The sequence below is a fragment of the Catharus ustulatus genome, chromosome 20 (genome assembly GCF_009819885.2).
Source record: "Catharus ustulatus isolate bCatUst1 chromosome 20, bCatUst1.pri.v2, whole genome shotgun sequence".
NCBI classification, from domain to species: domain Eukaryota; kingdom Metazoa; phylum Chordata; class Aves; order Passeriformes; family Turdidae; genus Catharus; species Catharus ustulatus.
Genome location: NC_046240.1, coordinates 11,005,553 through 11,031,186, shown reverse-complemented (window position 1 = coordinate 11,031,186; position 25,634 = coordinate 11,005,553). Strand labels below are relative to the sequence as shown.

Sequence of the window (25,634 nt, the reverse complement as noted above, 5' to 3'; positions counted from 1 at the left end):
AAGGTGACAGAGTGCAGGAGGCTCTGGTTTGAGGTGCTTTTATTCCATGTTACTTGCAGCCCCCGCGCCTGGGTCAGCCCAGCCCGGCCCGGGCGCTCCCAGCGCTGCATCCCCAAACCCCAGCACACCCAGGGGAAAAGCAACCGCAGCCCGGAGCCGGGCCTTGGGATGAAGCCTTTGGAAAGCCCCAGCGAGGGGCGGGGGGTCCCTGCCCCACTGGGGTGTGGGCAGTGCTGTCCTGGAGCAGGACAGGCCCTCCGAACCGCTCCCATGAGGGGACACGGGGCAGTGCTGGAATCAGTGCCCCCAGAATTGAACCAGAGCCCACGGAGCCAGGGCTGGGGAGCTCCAGGATGGGCCTGGGGGTCAGAGGCCCTGTGAGAGGAGGGCTGAGCCCCTCCAGCATCCGCCTGCCCCTCTCCCCTGCCCAGCCCCAGCTGGGGGCTGAAGGGAGGCTGGGGGGAAAGACCCCCAAGCCCCAGCTCCGGCCAGGACACGCTCCGGAGGGACGTGGGAAGGCACCAACTGGAGGACTGGCTCCCAGGGCACCATGGAGGCGAGGTGGGTGCCCGAGTTACGTGGCTGCCCCGCCAGCCTTCCCTGGGAGCCCAACCGTGCACAGTGGGGGGACACGGCACCCAGAGGGGAGGCCAAAGCTCAGCAAGCAGTGCCAAGCCATGAGCTGGCATGTGCCCACCGCATGCTCGGTGTCCAGGGGTGCCTGTCCTGCTCTGGGAACATCACAGCCACCTGCCTGTGTCACCGGGGCCGGTCAGTGCCGGAGCTGTCGGGATCCAGGCACTCAGGCGGGCAGGGAATGAGAGCAAAGCTGTGGGCAGGGAGATGCCAAAGCCTCCCTCTCCCCTTGGGTAGGAAGTGGGCACGGGCAGCTCCCTAAGCCCCCCAGCTCCCCCAGGGCAGGCTGGCAGCAGCTGAGGATGGTGGGGGGCCAGCCCACGCGTGGGCTGAGGAAAGCGTTGGTTGTCCGGGCTGGGAGCCCCCAAAAGGGAGCGAGGAGTAACCGGGGGGCTGGAGCCACCCGTGCCTGGCTCCACAGCCCGGGCTGGAAGCTGAAGGGAGGAGAGGGAAGGGACAGGCGCTGCCCGGCCGCTCCGGGTGGCTCCGGGCAGGAGCGGGGCTAGGAGCGGGGCAGGCTGCACATCTCGCAGTGGTCCGTGCCCGGCTGGTTCATGAAGGTGCAGTGCTGGCAGGGCCACATGGCCGCGGCCACGGCGTGCGACGAGCCCCCCATGGCGCCGTATTCCTGCAGTCCCGGCAGCGGGACACCCACCGTGCCTGCGGGAGAGAGCCCGGGGCAGTGCTGGGGTCACAGCCCACCCTGCAGCCCCACTCACCAGCCCTGCCCCATCCCTGCAAATGCTCCAGGCTGGATGGGGCTTGGAGCGTCCTGATCTGGTGGAAGATGGCAGGGAGTGGGATGAGCTTTAAGATCCCAAATTATTCCAGGATTCTATGACCAAGGAACAGCTTCCTTCCCCCACAAGCCTCCAGTAGCCTCTGTGGCTAGAGCTTGGCAGTGGCTCCACTAAACCCCCAGCCAGCTCTGCCAAAGGGACCAGAGAACCCCTCCCTGAGGGACCCCCCTGCCCCAGGGACCCTCCTCTTACTGCAGAGTTGCTCGATGGTTGCCCACTGCTCCGATTTTTTCCAGGTCTGTGCAAGCTCCTCATTTTTGGTCCTCACGGCTTCCAGCAACAAGCTGATGCTGTCCTGGAAGTCACAGGTGGGAAATGAGCACTGGGGACCCCTCCAGTGCAAGGCAGGACCCTGAATCTGAGCTGTTCCCCCCTTCCCAACATCTTCAGGGTGCCCCAGTTCATCCCTCTACTCCCCAGCATTCAGACACATCCCAACACCCCAGAAGCTGCTTTTCTCTGCTCCCAGCAGTTATTCCCTACCCTGTGTGCCACTCCCAACTCCCAGAGGTGCAATCCCTCCATGCTGGAGCACTCCAGCCCCCATCCCTGCTCCCATCCTGATCTCCAGCTGCCCACGGTCATCCCGGCTGCCTCGCACATGCGCAGCCTCTGGCAAACACGGCCCAGCTGGATCTCCCCAGGAAGCTCCGGCAGCCGCCAGGCCCCAGTGCCCGGCCAAGGGCAGCAGAGCTGCACAGCCAGGACCTTGCTGGCTGCCCTTCAGTTCTGGGGGCTCTGATCTCCTCATTGTTCCCACCAAATTCCTGATTCTGAGATAATTTTTAAAACATTTCCAGCTCTGGGAGCTGCAGCCAAGTTGGCTCTAGGATCGTGTGGACAACCACCCCCCTCAGTGCTCCCAGCAGCTCAGGGGCTTTGTGTTTGGAGTTTTAAAAAGGTTTTAAAACTCTTTAAACCTTCTCCCAACAGCTTGGTCGGCAAGAGCAGGCACAAAGCCCTGCCCAGGGTCGTGGGATGGCAGAAGGGCCCTGGGATGGGGATGGTGTGGGGACAGGAACCCCCCCAGCCCCATTACGTACCCGCAGAGGCATGACCTCATTTGTGACCAGGAAGAGGAGCAGATGGAAATCAGAAATGATGTCTAGGAAAATGGAGGAAGTATTTTGGGACAGGTACGTGGCCAAACTGTGGAAGTCCTGGGGAGAGGGGACAGAAACGAAGAGAAGTCAATTCCTATTTGGATCCACTAGCAGATGTTCCTGTCCCTCTGGCTGTTGTCTGAGATGTGCAAGGACATTCCCAAAATTAGATCCCTGCCTGAATCCCAGCTAACAACTTCCAGGAAAAAAGTTCTCTGGACCCACAGGAGCTCCTCTTGACCAACCCCAGAACCCACAGAGCTGATCTCAGATCCAAGAGGTGCTGAGGGGGAGCCAGGCAATTCCAGCCTTGTTCCTACAGAAAAGAGGGAGAGGAGGACAGAGCAGCCCCTTCCTCCCCATCCTCTGCCTTGACCTCTGCAGGAACAGCCTTCTGTGCTTAAAGATTCCATCCAGGGAGAGAAGGCAGCGCTCTGGGAGCAGGAACAGACCCCAGTGTCAGCAGGTTTGTGCTGTCCCCACGGGGCTGGAGCTGCCTGGCAGGCACAGGGAGCTCTGATCCCATGGTGGATCCAGCAGGAGCTCAGCACCGCCGGCAGTCGGCATTGGCATGCAGACACTGCTCCGTGCAGGAAGGGCCTTGGCAAGCTGAGCCAGGAAGGGGTGACTTGAGGGCAGGAAGGGGTGACTTGAGGGCACAGCTGTCCCTCTGCAGATGTCAGTGAGCACAAGGCAGGCAGAGCCCATCCCTGGCTCTGTCAGCAATCGCCCCTCACCTGAGTTTCTCCCAGCACATCGCGGTTCTCGATGGGGAATGGATTTTGAGAAATAGAAAAAGTGTAGACTGGATCCTTGGGGAAAGTTGTAGTAATCTAAAAAAAAAAAAAAAAAAAAAATCCAAGAAAGGATCAGATCAGAGACCAGTGGGATATGGGAAGCAAGTCCAGATAGCTGAGAACAGCCATGGCCATGATCTCAGCTCAGCCAAACAATGAGGGACCCTGCAGAGATCTGATGGCTTTGAATTTAATTTAAAGTGATACTCCATCACCACAGCCCTTGGCTCCCTTTCTAAAGAAGCTGGAGGGACATGATGGGCTTGGTGTTGACAGATGCCATGGAGAGCATCCCTCACTGCACAGGTCACTGGGATACAGCGATCCTGGCACAGCTGTGCCCTGAGCCAGGCAGCTGCTGCTGGAGGGAGGTCCTGGGGGGATCCTAACGCTCCTAATGCTCTGTTTTGATCCCAGTGACACCCCAGGAACAGGTGCTTCACTCCCACAGGAACTCCCTTGCTCTGGCACTGCCTGTGCCAGGGGCAGCTGGACCAGAGAGGCTGCTCCAGGTGGATTTAATGGTTGTTGGCACCACCTCCAACTCCAGCAATATCATCTGGCATCCCAATTATTTGCTTTCCTGCCTTCCACACTGTAACTTTGTTTCCTAGCCCCAGGGCTGAGCTGTGCCGTGCCTGGCAGCAGCTCTGCTCCGGCCAAGCCGTGCCAGAGAGCGAATTCCTTCTTCCAAGAAAAGGCATTTCTGGACAACCTGCTGAGTCACTCAAAGGAGATGGATCCCTAATTGCTGCTCTGGAGTTTCCTCATTAGGCAGTGCCCGGGACACAGGTCCATGGGGCTGCTGCTTCCTGGCCATGTGGCTCTGGGCCAGCTCAGAGCCCTGATAAGGCACCAGGCAGTGCTTTCCTGGCAATCAAATGTGTTCCCTGGCACCACACTGACCCCATGGGCAGGGCAGCCTCCTCCCTGCTAGGAATGCCTGGCAGCAGCAGGCAGAGGAGGATAATCTGCCTCAGGAATCCCCTCCACTGGGAATTTCAGAGGTGGGTCAGGAGTTTGCTCCACTCTGAGCATCTCCTGTGGGAAGCAAACACGTGCAGGGAATACTCACGTCTATGATGAGGTACTCGACCGGGAGCGGGCGAGCCAGCTGGGTGATCTCATTCCCAAACTTGTCTATGTCCTGAAAGAAAGAGTTGGATTATTCCTGAGCCTGGAAGTGCTGTGAAGCCCAAAGGATCCTGGAGATGCTGAATCCTGAGCTCTGGCAGATCACTGAGGGTGTGGAAATGAACCTGCATGGGTGGTGCAGGGCTGCCCAGTTCCCTGCTGCTCCCTGGGGCTGGAGATCTCTGTAATTGCAGCATCTCTGCAATCAGGATCTCTGTTTCCTTGTGAGCCAAGAGAGTGTGGGGTCACATCCCACTAGAGAGAGGCATGGAATTATCCAAGGAGTGTAAAGGTGGGATTCTACTCCATGACCCTTGTAGGTGGGCCCCTTCCAACTCCACATATCCTATGATTCCATGATTTTAAATGTCATTTAGGTGTTTAGTCCCATCTTAAAGAGGACAGGTCACCTCTGCCTCTCAGCCGAGGCAAACCTGCCTTTCTGCAAGTCCAGGAACTCAACCAACTCTGCAGCTGGGAACTGGGAACTTTCTCAGACCCAGGCCCTTGGAACCAGCACATCCCATGGTGTAAACTTGTTTTGCTTTGCCAGACGAAGGGAACATAAAGTTTAATTAGGCAGACAAACGGCCGGCATATGTTCATTAATCATAACCTGACAATTAGACGTGATTGATGTCAAACACGCCGGGTTCAAACGCCGCTGCGGAAATAAATCCCGGAGAACTGACACTTTTCATTAAAGATTCCGTACGAGGGGGTTGTGTTTTCTCCCTAAATCATCACTTAACGTGGCATAAATCATTCATGGAGCCCCACATAAATCATACACCCAGAATTCCCACTCAGGGATGTTGTGCTGGACGTTCCATGGGCTCTGGGTGGCAGGAGCTGGATCTGGAGCTGTCACCCCTGAAGGTTTTGAGTGCTGCTCTTCCCGTGTGGGATGGGAGCAGCATTCCATGGGCTGAGCCATGCAGGGCTCTGCTGCCCACGGCTGACTCCAGGACTCCCTCCCCTTTCTCCCAGCCGTGTTTTCTCCTGGAGAGCACCACTCCAGCAGCACTCCCCCGCTCTCCCTGGTGTTTACACAGCACAGCTATGTGGAGCAGCAGCCAGCACCATCCCTCTCCCAGTCAGACCTCGCCCCAGCAGGCTCCAGCACGCTGCTCCCCTCCAGGCACAGCCCCTTCCTGACCCCCTCCCCAAGCAGCCCCTGTCCCCAGGAACTGTTCCCTCTGTATAAAAAAAAATCTCCCTTCCAGTCTTTGAAGCTCCTTTGAAAGGCAATCCCGATAAGGATCTTTGCTCCTTGCACATGACAGGTTGTGGCCTCAGATCTCTCTGACTCTGACAGGAGCAGGAGGAGCCGTGGAGTCTCTTTTTGGGAGATCACAGGACCCCAGAGCCAACCTGCTTCTAGATCTCAGTGATACCACAAGAGGCAGGAATCAGATCCAATCAACTTCCCAAACACAATCCTGCCCCTGCATGAAGGGACCTGCAACAACTCACGCATAATTAGCCCATCTGGAATTCATTTTCCAATCTAATTAAGTTCTAATATGCAGAAACATTTTTCCAGCACCTGTTGGCTTTAATCTCCCCCTCTGGGGATTTCCATGTTAAATGCCTGCTTTTTCATGGCATGCTGCTGAGGCCTCCAAGACATCCAGAGACTGGAACCTCGCTCCCCTGAGCCGAGGACATGTCCTGGTCCTGACAGGACAGTCCCCCCAACATTCCTCTCCCACCACCACCACCATTATTTAATTATGTTTTAAAGGCCTTAATGAACATCAAGTTGGGAGAAAGATCCTTAACCTGAGCTTGGCATCACCAGGACCCTCCTGTTACTGCTGTAGTCTGAGACTCCCCAAACCAAAATGGCACCAGCTCCAAAGGGAGGCCAGGAAGGGGTTAATGGAGCAATGAGCATTTGGCTTCCGGACAAAAATCCAGCAGCAAAGCCTGGAGGGTCTGGACAATGCATCATCCCAGTGGAGACTGCATCAAACTGGGATTAGAGCTTTCAGCCCACTGTTTGCAGGCAGGAGCTGCACGGGGATGAGGGTGAATAGGGGAAAGGGTGGGAACACAGACACCTCAGCAGGATGGGAAGGCTTCTGGGTGGCCTCAGGATTATCCACGGAGGGTGAGGGGAGCAGCCAAGTGAGGAGCCCAGGGAGCTGCCAGCCAGGAGGGAGGCTCAGGATGCACGTCCCAGGCCAGCCGTGAGCGTCCCACGCTGTCACCACCCCACGCTGTCACCACCCCACGCTGGGAGCATCCCGCATCCCACGCCGTTATTCCCGACCTGCTCCCTCTGCTGAAGCACGCTGGAGCTCGGCAGCCATCTGTCCTTGCCATGTGTGAACAAATCCCAGCTTTGCTCTTCCCTCTGCTGACTTCCAGGCACCTTCCCGGGCAGTCCTGCCCCTCGCACGGGGAGCGCGGCTGAGGCACAAAAACCAAGCGACTTCTCCAAGAGCAAGTGACAGGTCAGGGAGAGTTGAAACCCTTCCCAGGAGACTCCTGCTGAGCTAATCCAGCATCCTCCTCCCTGCAGCAGCTGGGACATTTAAGGCTAAGGCGGCTCATGAGCTGGTGGGAGGGCAGCCAGGGAAGTCCTTCCCCGTCAGTGAGCACTCCCCACAGCCTGGCTCTCCCTGGGAAGAGGATTCCCAGTGCCATGGAAATAGGCCTCAGAGGTCCTGCTGGGCTCTAATAAAAGCAGGGTCTGTCCCAGGGAGGGATGGGACACGTGTCACTGGTGCCAGGGCTCAGCCACAGGAGACCTCAGAGCACGTGCACAACTCGAGGGCAAAGGGCTCTTGCACAATTCTTGTAAAGGGTTTTTGTCTTACACCATCCCAAAGAAACTCTGGGGGAATGTTAAACCCTCCCAGAGAAACTCTGGAGGCACATTAAACCATCCTAAAGAAACTCTGGGGGGATGTTAAGGCAGCTGGAAAATGCAATTCACTGCAAAGATGACGATGACATCGTGTTTGCACTGAGCTGTCACAAATACCTGTGATAAGAGACAAAGCCAGCCAGCCCCCAAATCCAATTATCCAGGAGTTTTAAAGTGTCTGTGAAACATCAGGAATCTCTTCCAAGAGTTGATGAAGTTAATGGTGGAGCAGTCCAGCACCACAGAGCTGCTGGGTCAGTGAGGAGGTGACAGCAGGGACAGGCTGCAGCAGCCCCCAAGAGGGATCCCCCATCTGCACCTGAGCACTCCCTCAGTGTTCAGTATCAACCCCAGGTACAGAGAAATCCAAATCAATCCAGCTGTTTTCTAAAACCAGATGGACAGAGGAGGCTGCTCAAGGACAGAAAATTGTGTGGAATATTCAGCTGTGCTCACCCTCCAGCTCAGAATCTGGGTGAAGTGGCTGTTGGAACATCATCATCTTCACTCTCAGGGTCTTTATCCCAACCCCTGTCTGTGTCTGCTCCTTCCTGAGCTCTGTGTCTGAGCTGGCCAAGCAGCACGTGCTGGTTATTCCCCGTGCCAGCTGGAACCACTGCTGAGCCCTGATGCTTCCCAGACACCCCTGGAGGAATCCATTCTTCCTCCTGGCTAATCTTACCTGGGGAGGCACCTCAGAGCAAAGGAACTTGTTCTCACAGTCCCCAAACCCCTCGAGTTCCCCACTGGAGCAGAGCTCTCCCTTCCTGAGCCAGCACAGCTGCGTGTCCAAAGCCAACTCCACAGGGGTGGCTCCTCAGAAAGGGCCAACAGAAAGGGAATGGTAAAGGAATACAGAAACCACCCAGCTGCAGGAAAACCACAGGACAAAGCCAGTGCCATCAGCTTTCCCATTTCCATGGATGAAAAGCAGCCCCTTTTTCCCATTCACAACCAGAGGTGAATCCACGGCGCTGCCCTCGGACAGATCCGAGTTCCAGGGATCCTGCCTCACATCTGGCTGCTCTATAAATACATCCACACTCCACAAACATTGGCCTCCTGGTCCTCATCCAATTAGAATTAATTTGTAGAGCTCCTTTCATCCTAAAGGGCTTTTCAGATGAATACTTGGATATTGTATGGGAACGCACATGGGTTTTTCTCTGCACAGTCCCAGAGAAAACAGCAACGACTCCAAAGTGCAGCTTTCTCCCCAAAACTGGCTGGGGGTCAGCACAGAGGGGAACCCCACATCACAGACTGGGGACAAAGGGAGAGCAAGGTACTGGACCCCAAAGATTCCACTCTATGCCACCAGATTCCTGCTCCTCGTGGAGGTCACCGGGGCTCGGACACGGCTGTGGTCACCATCCCAGGATGAGGTAGTGTCTCTGATCTCAAGCCTTGCACATTTAATGGGACCCTAAAGGTTTCCCAAGCCAGGAGTGACTAAGCTTTCCACAGATTTAACAACATGCAAAAATAATTGAGAGATCCTAGAGCCAAATCCAGTGAAGGCTGAGGGAGAATCCCACCTGGCAGGGCCATCCTCTGTGAAAAGGGCAATCAGGGAGAGAAGCTCTAACACATGAAATCAGCTGCAGCCCGACCCAGTGAATCAGTGAATGATGGAAATTTCCACGGAAAGCTGGAGCCATCCGTTCCCATCTTGTTTATCTCCCTGCTTCAGATTAGAGATGGGAGCGAAGCCCTTCTGGGAACACCCAGCAGCTTCCTGCTGCTCCCAGCACCCCGGGTGGGCCACATGTGGGCCACAGGCCTGCAGGACCTCCTGCAGGGCTGCCCCGGTGTGGCACAGCCTGGGCTGCTCTGGAGCAGCATCAGGGCATGCCAGGAGATGATCTCATCCTCCTCACGTTCAGGGCCAACCTTTGCACACCCGGCTCTGCTGGATCGCGATCGGCCCCGGCTTATCAGCTCCTGGGAGGAAGCTGCCTGCTCCAGAGAGAGCAGGATTCCATCTGCTCTGCCTCTCCAGCACTGGATTCAGCCCAGAGGTGTTCCTTTTTTCCAGGTGGGGTCAAGGGAAGCCAGCAGTCTGACACTAAGGGGTGGAAACCAGCAGGAACACCTTGGCCAGCTCTATTCCCCTCATTCCACTCCTCCCAAACCAAGGCTTTCCTTATCCCATGCTCCCTAAAGGACAGCTTTACCACAGGCAGCAGGAGCACACAGGACAGGAAGGAGATAACTAACAGGATGGCTAATTAGCCAGCGAGCAGTGCCATTAATTAACTCCTCTGTCCCTGCTCACGGGGCACCAGAGCCCTGGCTGGAGTGGCAGCGCTATCAGCATCTGCAGGGAGCCTGATCCAGAGTTCCCAACTCAGCCATGCAGGCACAGGAGGGGCTTCAGGGCTTCAGGAACAACTGGCAAGAGAGTAATGACATTCCATCCATCACCAGAATCCCAAAGTGCAGCAGGCAGGGACAGCAGTGACACCTCGTGTCCTTCCCAGACCCCTCCTGCAGAGCTGCCTCTAGCTCTGAGCTCCTCAGCACTGGAAGGACATGGACTGAGTCCAGAGGAGGGGGCATTCATCTGGAGATATTCACTTGGAGAAGTCTCCAGGGAGACCTGAGAGTCCCTTCCAGTGCCTAAAGGGGCTCCAAGAAATCTGGAGAGGGACTTTGGCAAGGCAGTGACAGCACAGGGAGAATGGCTTCCCACTGGATGGGATATGGGGAAGAAATTCTTCCTTGTGAGGAGAATGAAGCCCTGACCCAGTTTACCCAGGGAAGTGGCTGCCCCATCCCTGGAAGTGTCCAAGGTCAGGCTGGAAAGGGCTTGGAGCAGCCTGGGACAGTGGAGAGTCCCTGCCCACGGCAGGGCTGGAACTGGATGAGCTCTAAAGTCCTTCCCAACCCAAACCACCCCACAGCTCTATGAAACTGAGTACTCTGGATGCACATTTCCCCTGCTGCTCCTCAGGATCAGAGTGGGCACACCCAGGCCCTGAGCCCTCACCTTGTAGAAGACATCAGGCACGTACTGCTCGCTGCTGGACTCCTTGGCGTAGCCCAGCTCCGGCGCGTCCCGGCACGGCAGCAGGCACTCGTCCCGCACCAGGGCCATGCACTGGTTCGACACCTGGTACCCCTCAAAGTGCACCTGGTTGTCAGGACCACCTGCAGGAGGACAGCAGGGTTAAAAAGACCCCAGGATCACTGAGGTTGGAAAAGCTGATCCACACATTGTCACCCAGGCCGATGTCCTTGGACACTCCAGGGGTGGGGGCTCCATCTCACAACTCTTCCCATGAAGAAATTCTTCCTGAAAATCCTGCACAGGGGTGATTTCCCTGGTGTAACTCCAACAGAAACGACTGGAAGAGCAGCACTAAGGTTGGATTCAACGATTTTGGAGCTCTTTCCCAACCTTAATAATTCCAGGACTCCATGATTAAACACCAGGCCAACAGTGATGAACACTGAGATGAAGCTGCTGGTGCTGCAGCATGGCAAGATTTCCCTCTAAACTCCACATTTTTATAGCCACACACATTTCCACAAGTATCCCAAGAGCACAGAGCCCAGGGAACAGCAGGAATGCTCTGCCAGGAGCTCTGAGGAGGAAGAGCTGCCCTTTTGGGGGGCTCTGACAGCATCACCCTCTACCACCCTGCAGGCATCTCCTCCTTTTCCCAACAAAACTCAGGCATGCAGCTCCTGTTGGCCCTGTTCCACTCCCAAGGATCCCTGAGCTGCAGATCACCTGGCCATGCCAGGCCTCAACAGTGTTTTCTCAGGCTGTACTGGATGCTTTGGTGGAAATCTGACATGGAAAGTGGGAATTAAGAGCCTGGCTCATGGAAGGATCACATGCTTGGAGCTTTCATCTGGATAATGTAAGCAACATCAGGTCATGTGTCACTGGAATACAACTGGAAAGAGAGGAGGGAGGCAGATGGTAGGAAAACCTTACTATGTCCAAAGCTAGGAATTCAGGAGGGAATAGGAATTAATCCATGTGGAGGATTTAAAGGCAAAGTTGAGGCAAACTGTCCAAATACATTTCTGCAGCACAAAAAAGAGGGACTCAAGTGTTTAAATAGAACCTGCTGGGCGGATTGAACAGAGGAGAATGAAATCAGCTGGAACAGCAAAGAGGAAATATTCCTTTTCTACCCTTTGATCTGTAACCTCAATCACTCACTGCTCCAGAACAAACACTCCTAGAATTGAACATAGACCAGGACGGGGGAAGGCCTGAACGCAGTGTGTTTGCTCAGTAAAACACTTTGTTTAAAAAAAATTATTAAATAAATACATATATATATAAAGAGAGATACAGATCTATATTTAATGAGAGATGGATGTGTTTAGCAGTCTGGAACGTACAGCTCACTAAAAAAAAGAGCTTTTTCACTGAAAAAAAGGCCCTGGGAACCCTTACAAAGCCAGGCTCAGGGCAGGCAATGTCCCATCCCACTTTCACTTTTCACTCTGGATGTTATTTGGAAGTCATGAGGGGTTTTTTCATTGTGTTAAACAGAGCCAGAACCAGCGATTCTGCTCCAGGGAAGGTTTAAATGAAGACATGTGTCATCCCATGGAGGAGAACAGAGTGAACTGGGAACACTCCAGCCCTCCCAGCACATGCCAGCGTCCCCCTCCCAGCCCAGCCCATCTACAGAGACTCCCTGAAAACCAGAGGATTTAACCAAAACCACTTTGCAGGAGCTTCTGTTTCACTCAGCCAAAAAAAAATGTTTCCAAACATTTTTTTTTTTCTCCTGACAGATTTTTTTCCCTGTCAGGTTTCCCTGACAGCGACATGAGGGAGGTAAAGTTCCCTCCTGAAGGAGGAACTAATCCATAACTCTGGAGTGTTGTGGTTCTGCACTGCTGCTTCTAGGCAACAGAATTTGGAGCTTAAGGATTTAAAACAAAAAGTGAGCAACAGTTGTTGCCCTGGCTGCAGGCAGAGAGTGATTTCTGGGTCAGAGAGGTGGGGCTGAGCCTCAACTCTGTCTCTTCAAACAGTTGTAAAGTAAAAAAACAGACAAATAAATAATGAGTGAGTAATTGTAGAGAGGATAAAACAAAGAATGAGGAAGTATTTCAGTTGATAGAGCAAAGGACAGATGGGGAGCAGGACATTGTGATTTTTGGCATATTCCTCTACTAACAACAGGTAATTCAGGTGAAGCCCAGAGGGCTGAGGCCAGTTTGTACCTGTAGCCACAACTGTGACAAACTTGGATCCAAAGTGCCCATCGGGAGAGAGGCGACAGATGTTGGGCTGCTGGTTCTGGAAGTTGCCAGCTGTGATGCACTCCTCTGCACTCAGGAAATACGTGTCCTGAGGGGAGAGCACGGACTCCCATCAGCCAAAGGACAAGGTGACGTAGCCCAGACCTATTTCCCTGGGCTGCAGCCAAGGAAAACGACCAACATCCCAGGAAAACACTTTCGTGGAAAGCTGCTGCAGAGCCCAGCACAAGAATGTGACCTGTCAGCTCCCAGCCCTGGGCTGCCTCAGGACTGTCCCACATCCAGTCCCACCCACCTCTACACACCTTTTTTTCCCTCTTGAAAAATCGAGTTTCACTTTCCAAATATGGATATCACTGGGTTTACAGGGACAGGAAGCTGAGGAGGTCGAAGTTTGAGCCACGTATGTGTCACAAAGCCCAGCCCATGGGAACATCCTCTGAGTCACTGTGCCTTGCTGGGTTTGTCCCTCACACTCCCCTCCACTCCCTGGAGTTTTCTTAGCCCTTAAAAGGGCTTAGATGGGATTCTGAGGAGAAACTCTTCCCTGTGAGCAGGGTGAGGCCCTGGCACAGGTGCCCAGAGAAGCTGTGGCTGCCCTGGATCCCTGGAAGTGTCCAAGGCCAGGTTGGACAGTGGGGCTGGGAGCAGCCTGGGACAGAGGAAGTTATCCCTGCCCATGGCACTGGATGAGCTTTCAGATCTCTTCCCACCCAGACTATTCCATGATTCCATGAGCACCAATTCCCCAAAGCAGGGTGGGAAGGGCTCCAGCAGCTCTGCTTCCCCAACACCTCAATCCCAACATTTCCAGCTCCTTTTCCTTCAGAAGTGCCTGGAAAAGCCCATTTCCCAAGAATTCCAGTGCCACCTGCAGCCCTGGCTCAGCTCTCTGCCTGGCCCAGGGGCTGGAATTCGCTGGGAATTCTCTGGGTCACTCCTGGATCTCACCTTGTTCCTGCTGTATCGAACGGTTCCTTTCCGTGTGTCTTCCGAGACCAGGTCAGTAAATATCCAGCCAACCTACAAAGGGGGATGCAGAACGTTGCTTTAAGGAAAAAAAGGCCAAAGAAAAAAAAGAAGGAAAGAGGAAACCAGAAGAGCTCAGCCATTTTCTGCTCACAGGACACGATGTTCTTGGCTCCTGCCGGGCCTGTGCACACTGCCTGCAGGGAATGGCTCTCCCAGCTGTGCTGGGCTCCTTGGAATCCCATTTCCAGCAGCAGCAGGATGCCAGCTGGCCAGCCAGGGCACCTGCAGCATTAGGTTTCACTATGGAATATTTTTTCATGGAAAGATCTGGAGGCTGCAAGAGGCCTCTGTGGCACCACCTGCTCCCACCAGGAGCATTTCCTGCGGAGAGTTTGGAGCAGGATCCAGCGCCCACAGGTGACAGAGCAGCTCATGTGGCCCCAGTCTGAACCCCTCACACAATCCCAGTCTGAACCTTGCACACACTGGTTAAAGAAAGCTGATACTGGAGTGTGATTCATTCCCAACTGGAGTGGGCACTGACCCCAGAAAACACATCCCTGCTTTTTGAGGCACAAACACAGCTCAGAGTGAATCCTTTCACACACGTGTGACATGTCCCAGCACCTTGGGATCAATCCTTCCACGCAGGAGTGACATGGACACACACCTTGGGATGATCCCTCTCCAGCTCCCACAGCATTAACCCTTCCAAGGCAGAACCCCTCCCAACTCCCCTGGAGCCCAGGCAGACCAAACCCTGCACCCAGCACTTGGTGCTGTGCTAAGTCCCAAGGATTAAAAATATCTGATGGGAGAACATGGAAATAAATAACACACGGAGAAGTTTTGCTCCAGCCTCTGGCAAGGGGTGGGATCTTATCTGGGAGAACAAAGCCCTCCCCAGATGTTTACAGTCTGCACTGAACCTTCTCCCAGGCGGGTTTTCTCCAGCAAGTCAAATCTTGTTTTGTGTACATCCCATTCCTGGCATTCCCACCATTCCAACGCTGCTCCCAAACCGGAAAACATCAGCACAGGTTGGAGGGCTGTCAGGAAATCAGGGAATCCTGATGGGATCACTGCAGGCTGGAACTGAGGGGGACTGCACCCCCAACCCCACACACCCACACACCTCCCTGCAGCACCAAGGAGGGGAACACGAGCCAAGGGCAGTCCCTGCTCCTGGAAATGGAGCACAGAGGCAACTCCAGCTCCATCTGGGCCAAATTAGCACTTGCCAGGGAGATGTTCCCAGGAATGGCTCCTGTTGGAGTGGAAAGGAAGGGAAGATGGAGTCTGTGCTGCTTTGCCCCTGCTACTGCAGCCACACAGCCGTGAGGGGCCTGTGCTCAGGAAAATCCTCTGGATTGGGTTTCAGACCTAAAAATGTAACAGCTGCTGACACTTTAGCAAGGTTTAGGTAACCCAGAGGGTGTTGGATAACCCCATGGAGCTGGAGAGAACAGCTGACCACTGCCCTGCCACACATGGACACGCAAGACCTGACACATCCTGACCTTTCTCAGGCCGAGCTTTGCCGCGATCTCATCCACAACCTCGGCTTTGGGATCCTCCAGGATCTCCAGGCTGTTCTGGGTGCCAATCTGCAGCAGAGAGACACTGGTTAGTGACACAGAACTGCAGAAAAACCAGCACAGCCACTGTGGGCAGCGAGGCAGAGGGTGGGAGCAGAGGTCTGGGCTTCCCCTCGGGCACCACCACAGACTGGTGTCACCCCAGAGACCTCACTGTGCCACTCTGCTCTCAAGCCACACTCCCATTTGTTCCTTTTCCACTGACAATCTGTTGGATTTTACTTGGCAGCCGTGCAGGAACCATGAGGAGGAAGGAAACACATGAGGAGCAGTTAGCTGAGGAGTGGTGCCGTGCCCCACCTAGTGGGGACTCCGGCTGCTCCAGACAAAGCCATCCTCAGCCTCTCCATCATTTCATCTCCAAATCATTTAGACTTCATTCTCTCTAATTAAGCTGCTTCAATTTTCCCAGAGAGCTGGTAAGCAACTGAAGCAAGGGCTGCAACTGTTTTTTCCTAGCACACAATCTGCTGGAAAGCCAGGAATCAAGGAAAGATTAAAAGTGAAATTCACTGTTACGGTAACCCTGGATTTAAATCATCCAAAGATAAAAAAATAACAAAAAGCAAATCTGGAGTTTAAAATTCTTTCTGTGGCTGCAATGAATGGTGATGTTAAAGACATAAATCATGTCCTGTTCTCCTTAGGACAGTTTTCCTCAGGGAGCTGCAGCTGAAAATACCAAACCAAAAAGATGTTTGTGTGTTCCCTGATCCTGAGGCAGCACTGAGGGCCTGGGTCTCACCTTTTCTCAGGACAGCTCTCCTTGCAGCTGGAAATACTGAGTGAAGTTTTCCAAACTAAGAAGGTGTTTGTGTGTTCCCCAATCCTGAGTGGGCCCTGGCTCTCACCTGGGGGGGTTCATAGATGGCTGCCACCTCGGCGCGGATTCCCAGCGGGATGTCTTTGTGCTCCGTGTACCGGCCGTACAGATAGCCCAGATGTTGGTTCCCTGTCTTCCTCCAGAAGTCTAGGAAGCGATCTGCAATTGTGTGGTTCTCAAACATGATGTTGTCAACATGCCTGTATTTCTGTTTGACAAAGTTCAAGCGTCAGGCCGTCCTCTGCTGGCTGCAGTCCCTTCCCAGGACACACACCACCCTCCGCAGCTGGATCCTGCACAGCAGGGCTGGGGGGTCCCTCCCTCTTCCCCCTGCTCAGCTCCCACCCCCAGCACTGCTCCCTGCTCAGGCTGCAGTGTGGGATGTGCTCAGCACCCCCAGCACCTCGGGGGCTTCACTGGGACCTCGGCCCCAAGAGCCTCTGCAGGGAAAAGGACACTGAAATTTAGGAGGAAACAAGCAGGACCTGAGTGGCTTTTGGATCCCATGAGGAAAAGCAGCAGGAAAAATCACCAGGATTCACCACCAGTGCTGCTCAGTCCTCATGCTGGGAGGAAATTCTGACCCAGGACATTTTGGAGCTCACTTTGCAAGGCCTGGAGGCTTTGTGCTCCTGGTTGGTTTTATTTTGGAAATCACCTTTCCCAAACTGAAAGCCAGGTCCCCTGGCAGGTGCCCAAGCCCCTCTCACCTGTCGGTTGAGGGTGATGGCGCTGGGCTGGCACTTGGTGCAGATCCCCTCAGGCCAGGGAGGGTGTCCCTCACACCCCGACTTGATCTTACAGCTGATGTTCTCCAGGGCTACAAACTTCCCTCTGTGAGAGGAGGGAGGAGAGAGAGAGAAAAGGAGAGAAAGAGAGAAAAGGAGAGAAAGAGAGAAAAGGAGAGAAAGAGAGAATGAGAGAAAGAGAGAAAAGGAGAGAAAGAGAGAAAAGGAGAGAAAGAGAGAAAAGGAGAGAAAGAGAGAAAAGGAGAGAAAGAGAGAAAAGGAGAGAAAGAGAGAATGACAGAAAGAGAGAATGACAGAAAGAGAAAGAGAAAGAGAGAGAGAAAGAAAGAGAGAAAGAGAGAGAGAAAGAAAGAGAGAAAGAGAGAAAGAGAGAAAGAGAGAGAGAGAAAGAGAGAGAGAGAAAGAGAGAGAGAGGTGGGAGAAGAGGGAGAAGGATGAGAAGGAAGAGAAGGCTGCTGTTAGCTCAGTAAATGCTTTTGGAGCAATCATTTATGGAGTGTGTGGGAAGTAAGAGATTGTAGCACCACAGCAAATTGTCTTTTCATGTGCACAAGGCTTCCTGGAAAGGGAGATTCCCTTCAAATGAAGTCTCATGGACTTGAGCTGCAGCTTCCAAAGAGGTTTTAAGTCTTTATAGTATTTAGGAATAGCAGGGAGAAGATTACACCTCTGTGTAACTCATGTCCACCAAGTCTGAGAAACAGGCTTGGAGCTCGGTGTAACTGGGGAACTTCTTCCCTTCCATCAGGAGTGTTTCCTGGAAGGAATTATGGTGCCACAGGAAAAGGAAAAACAGAAATAAAATGGGGACATAAAATAAAAAGACAGACTTAATTTTCCCCTCCTTCCTTTTCCTTTTAACCTCAACTTTTTAATGTGGTTTTTTCTCCTCCGTCTGCCATTCAACCCTCGTGTCCAACACTGAGATCTGTCTGTACTTTCATTTGTGTTAAAAAAACCAAAGCTCCAACCAGATTCCCTTAAACCCAGAGATTTCCTTACTTGTCTGCCCCTCCGGTCAGCTTCCTGATGTAGGCATGGAATGACATGTGCTTCACAGGAGGCTCCAGATGGTTCAAATAATCCTCATCGAAGGGCTGCCAAAAACACGGCACAGAGCAGAGGCAGGTCACACACCTGTCTGATAACACCCTGATCCCTCAGCAAATGCGTGTTCCACACTCAACCCCACCAATGTGGAAGCAATCAAGGAAATTCAGGCTCATTTTCAAGGCAGCTACTACTGGGATGCAAACAGTGCAGCTTTACAAGGGGGAGTTTTATGGTGGCCTCCTGCTCTGGGAACAGATTGGCCCCACAAATCAGAATCTCAACAGCAAAAAGGGTTTTTCCTTTCAATATCTAACACCAAACAACAGGCCCAGCTGTTCCAACACAGCCAAGAGCACTTCCAGCAGAGGGGAAGAGCCATCCTGGAACAGCCAGGATCCCCTCTGGAGGGGTGGCTGCTGTTTTTTGGAGCCCAGCACATCTGGAGGTGTCACTAAAGCTGCTTCAGCCTGGAAAACCATGGAGTGTTTGGGTTGGGAAAGGTTTAAAGCTCATCCCATTCCACCTGGAAAACCATGGAGTGTTTGGGCTGGGAAGGGTTTAAAGCTCATCCCATTCCACCCCCTGCCATGGGCAGGGACCCTTCCCCTGTCCCAGGTTGGTCCAACCTGGCCTTGGATAATTCCAGGGATGGGGCAGCCACAGCTGCTCTGGGCACCCAGTGCCAGGTGTTTAAACTGGGATCCAGTGCTGGGATCCAGGAGAGAGGGGACAAAACAAGAAAATCCAAGGAAAAGCGAAGACTGAAGGAGAATGGAGCTTCCTTGAAGCACTTTCTGTTAAACTCATTACTGCAGAAAACCAGGATCAAGCAGGGGCCACAAAAGCCTCGAGTTTTAGAGATCTCAGAACCAGCAGCTCTGGCAGTGCACAGCAGGATTCCAGCCTGGAGCTGCCACCTCCTGGCAGGCAGCATTCCCAGGAAAAGTGTTCCTGCTGGGAGGAGCTGGGCTGAGTCTGCAGCACCTTCCTGGGCTCTTACCTCCAGCGGGACACAGTGCACACATTTGCCCAAGGGGCCGTGGCGACACCTGGGCAGAGAGAGAGAACTGGGGTTAAATCTCATTTCACCTGGAAACTGAAGGAGGAATAAATCTTATTTAATCATGGAAAAACCAGCCTGTAAAAGTTTCTCTGGATAAGTTTGGTGTGGAAGAGCTACACGAGCTCTGAGCAATTCTCCATCCCCCATGTGGCAGGGTGATTTTAACAAAAAGCCACCCAAAATGTTCATCCTTTATCAGGCAGGGCAGGAACAACCAGGGAAGTGTGTGTTTATCAGACAGATAAAGTCCTGCTGGGTACAGTTACAGAGGGGAAAACATCTCCTTTTGTGGTGATTGCTTTAAAGAAAACCCTAAACCAACAATAAAACATCCCCAGCACGAGGTCAGTGCTGCTTTCCAAGGGAAGGGCCCAGGAGAGGAGCACTGAGGTTGGGCTGTGGAAATGGGATCCAGTTGCAGGCTTTTTTTTAAGGGTGTTTTGTGGCAGATAATGTACAGAAAGGAGAGTTAAATGCTGCTAAAGCACTCAGCATCCTTCACTGGAGATTGATCCACTCTGCCACAGCCAGGAACCAGCCCAGACAACTCCTTTTATCCTCACGGCCTCCCCTGGGCCTCGGCTCCCTGCTAGGAACAGCTCCATCCATTCCTCTGAAAAATGTGGGCAGGTTCAAGGCAACATTTCTGCCACAGAGTGGTGGGTTTGCCTTTATTGCTCTGGTGATGTGACATTCAATCATTTATGGTCAGCTGGGAAGGTCAGGGAGGATTTTCCACAAACTTCCTCATTGCTGCAGCACTGAAGATAAACCACGTGGAGGACAACCCCAAAGGGAAGGGCAAATCATTGTTTTACCTTTAAAATTTTCTCTCCAACTTTTCCAGAAGAATTATTCCAGAGAGTTCCAACCCCAATGCCACAACCAGTGCAGACATCACTGAGTAATAAAAGCCCCCTCCCAGCAGAGGATGTTTTAGCAGCACCAGAGCAGATTTTGGGTGGGTTTAACTTGTTTTTGTGTTATTTTTACACAAAGAGAAGCTGCTTTGTTTCCCTAAGCCTCTTGCATGGGAGAGCTTTGGGAAGTTGGACTTTGGTGCATTTTTGTGAGCAAAAGGGACTCCTTGGTTTCATGGAGAGGTCAGGCAGACACGTGATGAAGGGGAGGTAGAGCAGGCAGGGACCCAAATCCCACTTCCAAACCTCTGGATACTTCCACTCCTTCCCTTCCACCTTTTCCTTTATGAGGAGTGGCTGAATCTGAAAGCACAGAGTGCTCCTGATTGGGACAGCAAATTCTGGAATGGTTTGGGTTGGAGGGACCTTAAAGCTCATCCCATTCCACCCCCTGCCATGGGCAGAGACACTTCCCACTGTCCCAGGGCGCTCCAAGCCCTGTCCAACCTGTCCTGGGACACTGCCAGGGATCCAGGGGCAGCCACAGCTGCTCTGGGCACTCTGTGCCAACCCTGCCACCCCCACAGGTAAAATTCCCTCCCAATATCCCATTAACTCTGCCCAGGAAGAATGCAGAATGTTCATTCTCATCTAGAGAATTCCACATACTTTAGGAGCACAAAAAACAGGAGCTTGATCACCAAGGTCTCCTCCATCAGAACAATGGTTGCTCTGAGTGAAAACTGCCAAAAACCTTGGGATTGAGGAATCTGCTTCCTCCCTGGGCTCACCAGGGCTCCAGTGACCCTCCCAGGACAACAGCAGGGGCTGTTTTCCCTTGAGACTGTCCCCAGGGCACTCAGGATGGAGGCAAGGGCAGTTCCCACAGTAATTTCCTGACTGCTGGGCTGGGCCATCACATTCCAGGCTCTGGTGAGACCCAGACCCTGGGCAGGAACAGGAACAGCCCCACTTACAGCTGCTGGTCTCGATTCCTGTAAATCTTCCCATCCTGCTTGATCAGGTACTGGTCAATCTCATCTTCCACCACCTGGGGGGCTCCCCCAGGCCGGGAATTTTGGGAGACAGAGGTGTCCATGGTCTCTGAGGAGGAGCCAGCTGGGCTGGAGGGATACAGGAACAGCATATCCCCGTGCCTGCAGGGTGGGAAACAGCACAAGGGTAGTGGGAGGTGTGAGAGACAACACCCAGGAAGTTGCAGGTGCTTCCCAGCCAACTTCCACGGAATGTGACAAAAACATGGAATGTGGCACAGATTCCAACCAGAGCAGCACAGGTGGAAGCTGCTCTGTGAGCCACCTCTTCCTGCTTTTATTTGCAAAAAAAAAATGCAAATCCTTCCATCAAGAGACAAAGCTGAGGGGAAAATATGGAGGAGGGAGTTGGGATGAAGGAGTGAAAATAGGGATGTGGGAGAGAAAGGTGGGATGAGGGAGGGGAAGGAGGGTGAGGGAGGGAAAGCAAGGATGGAAGGGTGAAAACAGGGAAACAGGAGGACAGGTGGGAGGATAAGGCAGAGAAAGCTGGGGATGAGAGAGGGAAAGTGGGGATGAGGCAGGGAAAGCTGGGACAAAGAGGGGAAAGCAGGAACTAGGGAAGGAAATCCAGGATGAAGATTCCTCACAGCAAAAACACCCCAAGGAGTGACCCAAGGGACAGGCACCTCCTCTCCTGTGTCTCTGTGACCCCCCCATTCCAGCACAGCCACCAAGACCTCCCTCCCCAACCCCAAACTGGCAGCTGGGCACTCCTGGGACGTGACTTTTCCCATTTCCAACCCCAAACTGGCAGCTGGGCACTCCTGGGATGTGACTTTTCCCATTTCCAACCCCAAACTGGCAGCTGGGCACTCCTGGGATGTGACTTTTGCCATTTCCAACCCCAAACTGGCAGCTGGGCACTCCTGGGATGTGACTTTTGCCATTTCCAACCCCAGACTGGAAGCTGGGCACTCCTGGGATGTGACTTTTGCCATTTCCAACCCCAAACTGGCAGCTGGGCACTCCTGGGATGTGACTTTTCCCATTTCCAACCCCAAACTGGCAGCTGGGCACTCCTGGGATGTGACTTTTGCCATTTCCAACCCCAAACTGGCAGCTGGGCACTCCTGGGATGTGACTTTTGCCATTTCCAACCCCAAACTGGCAGCTGGGCACTCCTGGGATGTGACTTTTGCCATTCTGGAAGCTCCAGGCAGAGCCCCCCTCGTGGTGAGGACTCACTTGATCTTGAGCAGGTTGAGGGATTTGTTCTGTGCTGCCGTGATCTCGCCGGTCCTGTTGCGGTTGGTGTACACAGAAAAGCCATTGTTCCTGAACCCAAACTCCTTGGCCACCTGAACACAGGGAAAAGGGACAAGGTGTGAGGTGTGAGCCTCCTGAAAGGGATCCCAGAGAACTTCTCCTCCAGAAATGCAGCTCAGTTCACCCCCATTCCTGAGCTCAGGATAACAAGAGATGGAAACAGCTGGAAAAACAAGCAATGGACTAAAGCAGGAGCTCAAACAACTTAACCAGAACTGTCCCTGCCTCACACAACACAAATGCAGAGCTCCAGCTACAGCCAGGCAAGCACTGCATGACTGGAGGGAGAAACTTCTCCATTTTCCCAGTTTTCCTGCTCCAGCACACACCACCAAGTCACTCCCATCCTCCTGCAGCCACAATTCCCCAATCCACACTTCCACCTCTGTGCATCTTCTGCCCTCAGCTCCATTCCCACCTCCCAGCTGCTTCACTCAACTTCTTCCTGCTGTTCTTTCTTTTTTTCCCCCATTTTCTCCTCCCTCCCACAGCAGCCACCCCTCAGTCCCCAGGTAGGTTTTCCCAGCTTGGAATCACTCCAACACCTCTTCCCACCAAAAACAATTTGCACATTTGGCCCCTTGAGAACTTCATCAGTTTCAAAGTGGTGTTGACAGTTTGTCTACTTGCCAGGTTGTGCCCTAAATTCTGAAGTGGAAGGTTTTTGTTTTTATTAATAAAACAATTCCATGGCTCTGGTCAGGGGCAGGGACAGGATCCTGCCCACAGGACAAATCTGATGAGCCAGGAAGAGCTGTCACATGAGCACAGCCATGAAAAGCAGATTTTTTTCCTGTCAGCTTGGCTGTGATTTGCAGCACAGAGCAGTCCCTGTGAATGGGACCCTTTCACAGGGATCAGCTCCTGCTCCTCAGGCCACACAATTCCATTTTTGGGGGCAGACAAATCCCACAGCACATTAACAGCAGGTTGGAGTGAATTCCTGACCCTGAGCACACCCACAGTGACTCTTTGGGTGCTTTTCCACAGGATGTGCCACAGGAGACAGGGAAGATTCTCCAGCCCTTTATTCCCTGAGCACTTCTGGAGCAGATCCAGGTTAATTCCTGGTATGGAAGCAGCAATCTGACACCTCTCCAATTCCAGCTGTCCCCCCAAACACCAAACCCAGCCCCTGGGTGAACATTCCAGCATTCAAATTCCACAGCAAAGGTGGGAGAGACCTGGATTTAGATAAAACACAGACCTCAGGTGGGAAAATTTGCCACTTTCCTCTTCCAAGCAAACCCTGCAGCAGGAAATGAACCCAAACATGTCTCTGCTCCAGCTCAGCCAGATGACAGAGCCTTCCCCAGATCAACAGGCAATTCCAGGTGCCTTTGTCCTGGCAGGAAGTGTTTTGCAGTCTGATTGTTCCCTCAGGTAACCTGAGCCCTGGAAAGCAGCAGCTGGTTCTGCACAGGCTCCAGAGATCCTGGGAGCTCCTCCTGCCCTGGCTGAGGCTGCTCAGAGGCTGCAGGGAGTGTCCCTGAGCCAGCCCTGAAAAACATCAGGATTTTCCCTGGCCAGGTGTGGATGCTGTCCTGTCTGGGCCACAGCTCCAGACAAAGCTGTGACTCACAAAGGGAAGGTTTGCACCTGCTCCCATTCCCTTCCCTTCGGGAATGCACGTGATGGAGCAAAGAACCCCCAGTCCCAGGGCTCCAGAGGAATTCCAGCAGGGAAGCAAAGGGAGAACTGCTCACTCCTGAAGAACACAGAGCCAAGAGCTCCCACCTGCCATATTCCCCTCTCTCAGATCTCACTCCATCCCTCTCCAAATCCAGACTGGAAACCCAGGAGCACACACAGCACATCCAAACCGTATTCCAAACCCAAATCCAGCAGCTGAGGCAGCCTGGAACCCGCCTGGAGCAGCAGGTTTGACCATCCCACAGCTCCCCTTCTGCTTCCCAGAACCCCAAAAAGCCCTTCCCAGGAAAGTTCCCAGCCCAGGAAGCCCCAGCAGAGAAGCTGAGGGAGTTTTTTCCTGTAAATTTGTTATTTTCTCTCTGGAACAATGCAAGCTACACCAATCAAAGTGTGTTTTTCCACATGGAATGCTGTTCCTTGCTGCTGCCAGGGGGGTTAAACACAGATCTCTGACAGGACAGAGCAACAAGAGCCCTGCCCCATCCCATGGGAAGGCACTGGGGACCCTGGGGTACCTTTTTGAGGAACGTTCCCACTGTTTCTCTCTTGGTGGCCGTGATTCTCTTCACTCCCTCTGGCGACTGCACACGGATAATCTGGGAACGAGGGAACACCGAGTCAGGGAGGGGGGACAGAGCCCACCCTGAGCCCCCAGCCTGATGTCTGCCACTCCTCCCTCCTGTTTCCATCTTCCACAGGGCCTGGAAACAGCCAGGAGAGCAGTTCTGGGGCAGCACTGGGTGAGTCTGTGAGCACGGGGGGAATCATTGCAACTCTTGGCACGAGTTGGCTCCAAGTAAAACACCTTTGGCCAAAGCTCTGACCTCAGAGATGGAATTAGACCTTCAGGAGGGTGGATCAGACCTTCCAAGGGGAGTTATTCACACAGGCACCGGCCCAACTGGTGTTACTGGGCACTGCACTGGTCGTGGCTGAGCCCCGGTAACGAGGGAGGGGGGAGAGCCCCGGGGCTCCAGCTGCTCCCGAGAAACCTGAGCTCCTGCACGGCAGGATCCGGGGGGAACGGCGAGGGGGATCCTCCAGGGACAGGCACAGATGTATTTGTATTTACAAATGTAAATATCGGCGTCCCCGGAGCGCTGAGAGGGACTCGAGCAGTTCTGCAGGGGACGCTCAACCGCTCCGGTGTGACACGGGGACACGGGCTCGGCAGGGGACACGGGCAGCTGCCCGTCAGCCCGCAGGAGCCCCTTTCCACTCCCCAACTTCCCTCCGGGGCACCAGGCCGCCGGGACGGGGCCGGGAGCCCTTCACAGGAGCGAGCAGCCCCTTCCCCTCCCGGCCCGAGCCCCCCGCCCGCGGCCGAGCAGCACCGCGGGCTCACGGCCCCGACCCCCGCGGGGAAAACCACGGGGAACCCGCTCGGGGCGCTGCCCAGCCCGGACACCGCCGGCCCCGGCGCGGGCCCCCCGTCCCGGTGCCGCGTCCCGGCCCCACAGGAATCTGCTGCCTCATCGCCCCTCCCCCGGCCGCACTCACAATCGTCTCGGCCATGGCGCTGCCCGCGGGCTCGGGGCTCGCCGCGCCGCACAGACACGGCCGTGTCCGGCCCGTCCCGCTCCGCTTCTCCCGGCCCTTCCCGGCCCTTCCCGGCTCCTCCCGGCCCGGCCCGGCCCGCCGCCTCCCGGGACCGGCCCTCCCTCGCGCCCGCCCCTCCCGGCCCCTCGCCCCGCGCTCGCGTTCCGCCGAACCAAGGTTCCTGCCTTGTGTCACCACCAGTCGGCCCCCCCGTGCTGCCTCGGTGTTACCGCCATAATGGTCCCCCGTGCTGCCTCGGTGCCACAGATACAAGTGTCCCCCTCCCGCCGCCGCGTTAATTCTTTAGTTCCACACTCAACCACCCCCCCGCCCCGATGCCCTCGGAGGGGCCCCGCGATGTTGGAGGGAGGGATCGGCTCCAGCTGCGGAGCAGGGGGGGATCGGAGCCGG

General features: G+C 54.2%; 1 protein-coding gene across 1 annotated transcript; it reads right to left on the bottom strand.

Moving 5' to 3' along the window:
* Positions 1 to 22: 22 nt before the first annotated feature.
* Positions 23 to 25,308, bottom strand: NPLOC4 (NPL4 homolog, ubiquitin recognition factor). The gene is made up of 17 exons (XM_033076841.1): positions 25,185 to 25,308; positions 24,200 to 24,280; positions 21,951 to 22,063; positions 20,685 to 20,864; positions 18,785 to 18,833; positions 17,734 to 17,828; positions 16,693 to 16,816; positions 16,011 to 16,190; positions 15,082 to 15,168; positions 13,541 to 13,612; positions 12,551 to 12,677; positions 10,341 to 10,501; positions 4,412 to 4,483; positions 3,277 to 3,372; positions 2,480 to 2,596; positions 1,629 to 1,731; positions 23 to 1,296 (listed from the first exon to the last, which is right to left on the bottom strand). The coding sequence occupies exons 1-17, from the start codon at positions 25,197 to 25,199 to the stop codon at positions 1,139 to 1,141; spliced, it is 1,830 nt and encodes a 609-aa protein (XP_032932732.1). The 5' UTR covers positions 25,200 to 25,308; the 3' UTR covers positions 23 to 1,138.
* Positions 25,309 to 25,634: the final 326 nt, after the last annotated feature.